General features: G+C 41.1%; 1 protein-coding gene across 1 annotated transcript; it reads right to left on the minus strand.

Moving 5' to 3' along the window:
* Positions 1–293: 293 nt before the first annotated feature.
* LOC128467131 (dispanin subfamily A member 2b-like) lies at positions 294–5,367 on the minus strand. The gene is made up of 2 exons (XM_053448659.1): positions 5,058–5,367; positions 294–823 (listed from the first exon to the last, which is right to left on the minus strand). Exons 1-2 carry the CDS (start codon positions 5,301–5,303, stop codon positions 668–670), a joined length of 402 nt encoding a protein of 133 aa, XP_053304634.1. The 5' UTR covers positions 5,304–5,367; the 3' UTR covers positions 294–667.
* Between the last annotated feature and the right edge of the window lie 3,456 nt (positions 5,368–8,823).

The raw sequence follows: 8,823 nt of genomic DNA on the forward strand, positions 1-8,823 counted from the left end.
GTATTTGAGCCTGAGACTAGCTTAGTGCACCGACATTTTTTCTTTTCCGTGTTATAGGAGGTGTCAGGGACAAACATATTCCCAAGTGGAAAGCTAAAATTTTATGTTTCTATTTTAAAGGTGCTGTTCTACTTTGATTAAACAGTAATTGCAGTGTCTAGTAAGTTAAGCAAATAAAACAGGTGGAATAGAACCTTTAGTCTGTAACTGGATATATTACTGTATATAACATGAATACTAATCACCATCTTGGATGTCACATAATGGTATGTTACATTGTTTTCTCTCCTTGCTTATTCAGCCCTCACACATGTACAAAAGCAATTTAATTAGAAAAAACAACAATACATTTTTTTAAAGCAAAATCAGATTTTAGTTATCATTGGCGCTGACCTCACATGAAATCAGTTTCATCCTTGAGTGTATGAGAGAAGGTTTGCAAGCCTTTAGATTGTGCTTCCAACTCCAAAAGTGTAACGGGGCAACTAGAACCAAGTGCTAAAGTAAACATCAGGCATACACAAGCTGAAATCATCTGAATAACAGAAGGTTTGTTTTCTGTGTGTGTATATGTTTGTATGTTAGTATGTGTGTATGTATGTGTATGTGCCTCTGAACCTGCCTTTATAGAATATCCACCCCTCAGATGCTCATTCAGTGCTCTAGTTTAGTTAGGAAAACGGAAGACACCAGTTGCCATCAGGATAATTAAAAGAACAACCACGAGGATGCTGAAGACAGTTGCAGCAATGTTGAGGGATTTTGCTGTTGAACCGTAACTCCTGGCGCCACTCGCATCTCCAACCAACTTCCGATCACGTGACTGCAGGTGAAACAACAAAATAGAAATTGGAAACTGTTAATGGGGGATTTCTAGGTGTTTGATATTATAATATGTCAAGAAGTCCATTTGAACAATAACATCTAAAGTATCACGTTATGCATGTTTTTTTTTCTAGGATCTCATAAACAGATCAACTTGTAAGATGATCTAAAACAGAGCTAGCTAAAATCTGCCATGGCCGCTATCACGGTACCCCCCCTGAGGCTGAGGACACATGGGGGTATGTTTGAGTTTAGGAGGGAAGCACTGGTGGATTCCTGGGGAGACTACTTAGCTGCCTGCCCAGTCCCCTCTTATGTCTAAGTAACCCTGTGCTCACTGGGGGGGCACAGGGTGAATGGGGATACCCAGACCGCCCTAACCAGACTCCCACGAACTAGCCGACCTAGCTGCAAATTCATGGAACTGACAATTGGAACTGCGTCGCCATGGACATCCTTTGTCCCACCACGTTGGTCTTGTGAAATTACATTAAGCTCATGGTGGCCAATACCCGGTTACAGAGAGGGAGCTTGTTTGGGAACCCTAGTTTTATTACCAATCTTTAGTACCGGGGTTTACCAAGCCGTGCCTATAGAACTCTGGCCCGGCTACTGGGCAGACTATTCCTGGGGACGTTTCTAATGCTGTTGCTCAGGGACCTGATGTCGGATCACGTCACTTTTGGACCATACAATCCTCAGCCTCTGAGATCTACATTAGTACCCCGGGATTGACACCACTCCCTCAGAATCCCCCTGAAATAGTGACTCTTTGTCAGGTGAGCATTGCTGGCCATAGAACTATATAGCGGCGCGGGCTGTCTGGTGGTTGATGAGATTATACCCCTAATCCTATGATGTGCTGTGTATAAATATCTGTGCTGTCTTCAATAAACAGAGTTCTGTTTGTACCCTACACTAAGTCTTGGATAGTGCTTGGGGGAATATGAAGGGTTAATCCCTTGAGCAATTGAGCTTTCAGCGGCATGGAAGATCTCATAGCTTGACTTCATATCCTGGTGCTCTGCCACTTAAGGATGTACAGTCCCGGGTGCAGCATACTTTGGGGTCTGCACTGGCCAGGTGTAATCCTCCATAGTGCCAATGGGCCAATTGGCAAGATCAGAGATCTCTCTTGTAACTGAGTCAGGGAGCCTGATCACCCGACAGATTGGTCAGCCCCGGATTTTGCAACAGACAGAGTGCTACCCCTTGCGGACCTGCTGCCCTAGCCCTAGTCCAGAATATGCTGTTGGGTACAATAGGCGTTAGGTCCCTTCCCCGAAGAGCTTACAGTCTTTAAGTCCATGCTTTAAAAAAAACTGGTTATTATTATGGTAATTGCAAGTCCTCAGTTGGACAGCTGCCTGTTGGCATCCACTGATCTAGAAAATACTTGATAGTAGTAAGCCCTTTCCTCTCTGTTGTGTAGAAAAATAAGCTTTGATAACACTGAAAGGTTTACTGGTTGATAGGGCAACAGGGCTGTTTAATTATCTGTGTTACAAAAAGTCAGAGGGTAGATGAATGAATTATTAAGGTGTGGCTGCATAGATAACCATTCTTTTCTGGCTTTGCAGTTATACTGTGCAAAGGGCTGCAGGTTTATAGCTTTGCTTATTAGCTTTTATGGAAAGGTATAATATGCCTTTATTTTTTGCAATCTACTATTATTTTTTGCAATCTACTATATGTTAGTTAGCCAATAAAAGGTATCATTTTTATCAAATTTGCTTTGGATCAAAAATGTATGGTTTTGCGAAGGGGGTTAAGAATAATCAAGTCTGAAATCTAAAACTAATTGGCCACCATGTAAAAAGAGCAGTGCCTGGTAGCTTTGTGGAGTATGCCACACAGAAAAAAAAATTGGACTGATATTTCAGGAACTAGAATAGTCATGAAGAAAGAAAATAAATACATTGAAAAACACATTAATGTTCCTTTAAGATCTAAATGAAGGGGTGATACAAACCATCCCATAACGGGGCTTAACCTCAAGGCACGGTGCACAGAAGAGAGAGGACGGAGAGAGGGCTCAGAGAATGGGTTAGATTACACAAAACCTAACATTTTTTCCATCGCACATTCCTATGCAACGGAGGCCTCTGTGTGTATGCATTCTCATATCAATGTTTGGTAAAGGGAGAGTGGATTTCCGGAATTCTGTGTTAAATAAATCACCCACTTCCATTAATAATATGACCACCGACAGCCCCGCTCCTACCCCCATAAGGCAAAAGGGAAAGCGCCTCTGTTTCCTGAATATTCTGATTGCTTTGGTTGCCTGTGTTTAAGATTTTAATGATCAGGACAGAAGATTAGTTGGCTGTTGGTCTCTGGGATATCAGTATTTTTCTGCGTGTTCCTCTTGGATTTGGCATGCAGCCTCGCCGATCACCCAGCTGGCTTTTATCACTTTGGGTTCCTGGTTTTCGGCTAGGCAGTTTCCTCAAGAACCTTTTTCTCGACTTATCCACTGAATCCAGCTAAATTCTTTAGCTCAAGCCCAACCAGGTGCAAAGTTAAAGCTCGCTGCTAAAGGGCAGCTGAGACAAATTAGAGGTGGCCTACAAAGGTTCTTTATGCGCTTTGGTTCACATTGAGGTATATTCAGTAAACTGGAACTTTGCGGTGGGGGGGTTGATTGTTTCTGGAACTTTCAACTATGTCCTTCTGTTATTCACTATACATTTTGACACCAGTAAGACTAGGCAGGCGTGGGGCCCCAAACATGGTTCATAGCAGGATATCCTTTGAGATATTTGTCACACAGTTTGCTTTGTACAGGGGCAGATTGGTGCAAACATCAGTTACCATGGAATATTTTTTCTCCTCTTCCAATAGGTGATCTCCATTAGGGTTACATATACAATACATGGATACAGTTACATGTTTATAGAGGGAGGCAGAAGGCAAGTTGTTTACTTTGGCTGACAATTTGAAGGGGGGGTTATGTGTAACTTGAAGCTTTTTCAGATCATTCACTTCCGGGAGTTTGGGAAAGGAACAAATGAAGGTGCGTCACATCAATAAGCCACAACGTTTGATTGGAGGTTCTCTAACTGTGGTTGTTAGGTGTAGAGAACCTGGATTCTCTGTGGGAAACCTGGCAGTATGTGTAAATGCTAAACGCAAACAGCCTCCTACAATGCCCACTTTATGTGAATCCTCTTTGGTAGTTTGCCTAGACATGACAAATAATGGGTGCAAATGGAATGGGAAAGCACTTGCTTGTGATGGGTCAATGGGGCTTTTTCCTAATGGAACCCTGTTCCTGCCCCTGGGTCACACACTCCCTTTCCGGGGTTAATGTATGTAATGTATGTTCATTTCCCATCGGTCAGTTTGTCACATGCAGATATTTTTTTTTCTTTTGGTTCTACATAGAATCCTCTGGTATTCTCCCTAAATAGTTTTTCCTTGTTGTCCCCTTTGACCACGTTTTGGCTGCTTCTAATGGGATACACAGATTTACAAAGAGCTTTAATGTTACTATTAACAGTGGCACATAGCATAGGACCTTCGCCAGGCCTTGGTACAGAACAGGAATAATATTGAATGAGGAAAAGAAAATCCAAAGTTATACATACACAAGTGTTCGGGGACTAATAGAGTGGGTGTAGGATGACATACGTACTAACTTTCCATGGGCTCAATCCAGAACACTTAAGTGCGTAGGACATTCTGAGCACATCTGCCCAACAGCATTGTGTTGTTAGGTAGGAAGTGTTGTGATGCCAAAGTTGCCTACAGTCCCAATAAATGTACATTCACAATTGCCGACATCTATGATTTAGACCGTCTTGCTTGCAAATCATGGAATAATGACAGAATGAATGCAGGAACAGGAAGTATGAAAGGCCGGTAGGTCCAAAGGAGATATTGAAAGGTAAAAGGAGAGGTGGCCTAACAGCCCACAGGATTGCAGTTATCAAAATTAACTAGCGCAGGGCTAGCCAACAGCTACTTCTCCTTGTTGCAGAACTGTAACTCCAATGATTCCCTTTCAGCCAAAATATCCGACACACCTTTTTCGGGTACTGAGTGAGATTCATGGGATTGAGATTCATGGGACTGTCTTATGAAGGGCTTACCCCAGAAACAGCCGAGTTTGCCCCCACATAAGGTATAGTTAATACAGTGAGTCAAACTTACCGATTAGTGAACACACCCAGCAGTGGCATACGATTAGTATAAACAGCTAACAGGCAGAGTAAAGTATCCTTTCTTACCTTGACAGAAAACACAAGGGCCAGTAGTCCCAAGCAGCAGAAATTCAGATAAGCGGTGTTAAAGATTGACCACACCAGATGATCCTTTAAAGGTGGTGCCATGGTGGGTATAGTCACCACGGTGGCTTGTGGAAGATGACCAGCCATGTTTTGAATCCCCACATTCTGTTCTCTCAGTGGTTCATAATCATTAAAAGTATTTACTCTGCTGAAGAAAGAATTCTTGCTTTGCTCGTCATTCGCCATGGTTATGAAAGTGCAGCGGATATGTGACTGAAAGTAAGTGAGAATCTGTCGGCAGGAGGAAATACAAAGTATAATGAAGGAGGAGCCCGTGAAAACACGTAATGTTCTTTGATGATGTGCAAAGGTACAATAAACATTTGTCAATTCGTTGATACATTTCACATCGGACACAAGGTGTTGTAGGAAAAAAAATCAGTTGCAGGTATTGATACAAGGTGTGGGTAACCAGTTTAAATGGATTGATTGCAGTGGGAAATCAGATACATTTTAATGTTTAACTATCAAAGCTGAATTTTCAGTGATCAGTGAAGTAATATATACAGAAAGCATACGCTAAAACACATACAAAGCATACACATCATAGGTTCCTGGTGGCAGCAGCTTCCACTGAGCTTGTTGTGAAGGAGGGACTCAGTAAAAGTTACCAAAAGGTTGTTGGTTGTTATGTTTGGTAGGTTTCGAGCTGGCCTTATATTATATTTTGTATGACAATGATTTTTGTAATTGATTGATAAAGCTGTGGACCTATAAATAATTTTCCACTGCAATTTGATGTCTGTGTCTTATTGGGGGGTTTGGTAATCTGGTTTGGTGTTACTTGTAGGTCCCATGGATCGACTATGCGCCCATCAAGAACTTGACTGGCCCACACAGAGCCCTGACCTCAACCCCATCGAACACCTTTGGAAAGAACTTGAACGGAAATAGCAAGCCAGGCCTTCTCATCCAACATCAGTGCCGGACCTCACAAACGCTCTACCGGATGATAGGGCAAAATTCCTACAGAAACGCTCCAAAATGTTGTGGAAAGCCTTCCTGGAAGAGTGGAAGCTGTTATTGCTGCAAAGGGGGGGGGGCAAACTACATATCATTGTCTATGTGTTGAGAATGCACTGTAATATAAGTACCTGTTGGTGTAATGGTCAAGTGTCTCAATACTTTTGTCCATATAGTATTTGTCACATAGGGAAGACTTACAGGGTAGACCATGGACAGGATAGAGGATGGAGGTGATCCACTCTGGAGAAGCATTCAAATTTATATTCAACAACAAATGTTTGTGTTTGCAGAAAAAACTTTGCAGATATCAACAATGTTTAGATTAGTTTGTTTGTATTGTGTCCTAATACAGGACAATATTCAATTCCAGCGTTACCTTAGCATTTTTTGTCATTTTTGCAATGATTTTAGCTTGATGCGTAGCCTATAACCAGAATCCTAAATTGCTTTGTAATATTGTGCTTTCAGGATATGTTAATGTTGAAAACTCAATAAAAAAATCTTTAAGCATAAAAAGCGACGTCACACTGTTTGTCTTTGAACTTTCAACCTGATGTTAAACAGGAAACTGTGTACTCTGACATACCTTTTGGTATCAAGATGAATACGTCATCATATTAGTCATACAGACATTCTGGTATTAAACGAAAAATTGCATTGTTCACAAACTTGTACATAGATAAGACATATGGAGTTAGAAGTATGTATCATTGAAGTACGTATCTGACAATGGCTATCATTTTGAAGTAATTTATTATGGATCAAGAGAGACAGAATTGTTTGGTGTTGGTTATTGAATTAAAGTCTTCAACTTATTACACAGTAAAATGACTTGGATAGGTTTTGTAATATCTCCCTCTAGTGGCACTATAGAGTAATGCACCCCCTGGGTCTTTCAAGAAGACCCCTCTCCAAGACATCTTTTTTGAAAAGTGTTGCACATGTTGTTTTGCAATTTTTTTCGGATCTTATATGAATTTAGGTTCACTAGAACTTTTCTAACATTTTGATTCTAAAATTGCATCACCTACCCATGTGATAACCTGAAAATACTGATATTGGGCAACTTGTATTTTTTAAATACAGTTGTAATTTCATCTTGGTAGTTTTATATTTAAGTATTAGTTTAATAGTAGAATACTATTACTAAGTATACTACTTACTATAGTGTGCCTGAGCCCTTTGTAACATGATGAGGATGATGGGACTGGAGTAACAATGCCCTATTGTATTGAAGCTATCCCTGGGATTGGCATTAGGTGGCAACATACACTAAGGGCTAAACCTAGGGACAGACTAGGGGTGAAAAGGGCTCCTGGCACTAGTTCTAGTAACAAATGTCTTTGTTTTATTGTCCTCCTTTTCCCCTATAAATGAGTTTGCTATCACCTCAACCAGATTTCAGCTGTCAGATGTCACCAGCGGAGCTTCTGACATAGACTGCCTGACATAGACAGGAAAAACAAAACCTTCATTCACTCCACATTAATCACATCACCAATTTTGTTTTAAAGCATTATGACTCATAACCCTCCAGTTAGGATCCCCAGAAGGGGAAGAATTGGCTGCATATCTGTGCAAAATCTGTGCAAGTAGATATTGCAACTTCCACGATCTTCCAACCAAAACAAGCGTTTTTTTTTTCTTCATTTTGAAAAAGCTCACACTAGTAGGATACCAACTCAACTTAGTGCACAATTTCATCCCAGGCTCCTAAATCCACTGCTCAATGCAAGCAATCACCCGCAATGCTTCTTGGCACATAAGTGGAGCATTTTAAACTATTTCTGTTGCTTTCAATGACATCTGGAATATTTTATTATCGCGCATACTAAAGCATTTATTTGCTCTGTGATATAAGTTCAATAACATGTTTCAAGACTCAGCCATTTAGATTCAATACAGGATATGCACTATATGGACAAAAGTATTAGGGCACCTGACCATATTATCAACAAGGACTTTTATGACAACGCATTCTAAATACATAGACATTTATATATAGTTGGCCCCCTTTGCAGCTATAAAAGCTTCCACTCTTCTGGGCATTTGTGAGGTCAGGCACTGATGTTGGACGAGAAGGTCTGGCTTGCAATCTACATTCCAGTTCACCCCAAAGGTGTTGGGGTTGAGGTCACGGCTCCGTGTGGCCGGTCAAGTTCTTCCACACTAAACTCATCCAACCATGTCTTAATGGACCTTGTTTGGTTTCACTGGGGCACAGTCATGCTGGAACAGGAAAGGGCCTTCCCTGAACTGTTCCCACAAAGTTGGAAGCATTGCGTTCTTTCTGTGACATGCCTATTTTATGCATTAATTGAAATAAATACATGATATGTATAGAAGCATATAATATACATCTATATATCATTTTAGATTCTTAAACGTCTGCATACATACACATATAGGAACAGAGCTGGTGCAAGGATTTTTGTCAAGTCCCCTTGCTCTGCCCCTTGTATACTGCCCTTGGGGGCAGAGTCATATCAGTGCATCTGTGTGCCTACATTGCAGGCATAGATCGACGGTATTTATTGCACACATAGGACTTGTCTAGCACTCCAATTGCACATATAGAATGTGCCCCACCACCCAGATCTTAAGTTCTCCTCCTTCTCTTTGGTCTCTTCTCTTTATCCCTACTTCTCTTTATGTCTTCTTTCTATCTCTCCTCTTTCTTTCTTTATTTCTCTTCATTTCTCCACCCCTGCTCTTTACCTCGCCCTTTTCCTCTCTCACC

Source organism: Spea bombifrons, chromosome 10 (genome assembly GCF_027358695.1).
Source record: "Spea bombifrons isolate aSpeBom1 chromosome 10, aSpeBom1.2.pri, whole genome shotgun sequence".
NCBI lineage: Eukaryota > Metazoa > Chordata > Amphibia > Anura > Pelobatidae > Spea > Spea bombifrons.

Coding starts and splice junctions, on each gene's coding strand:
- LOC128467131 (XM_053448659.1), bottom strand. CDS start 5,303: ATGGCGAATGACGAGCAAAGCAAGAATTCTTTCTTCAGCAGAGTAAAT. Junction 824..5,057: donor CCCTTGTGTTTTCTGTCAAG/GTAAGAAAGGAT, acceptor TTTCACCTGCAG/TCACGTGATCGGAAGTTGGT.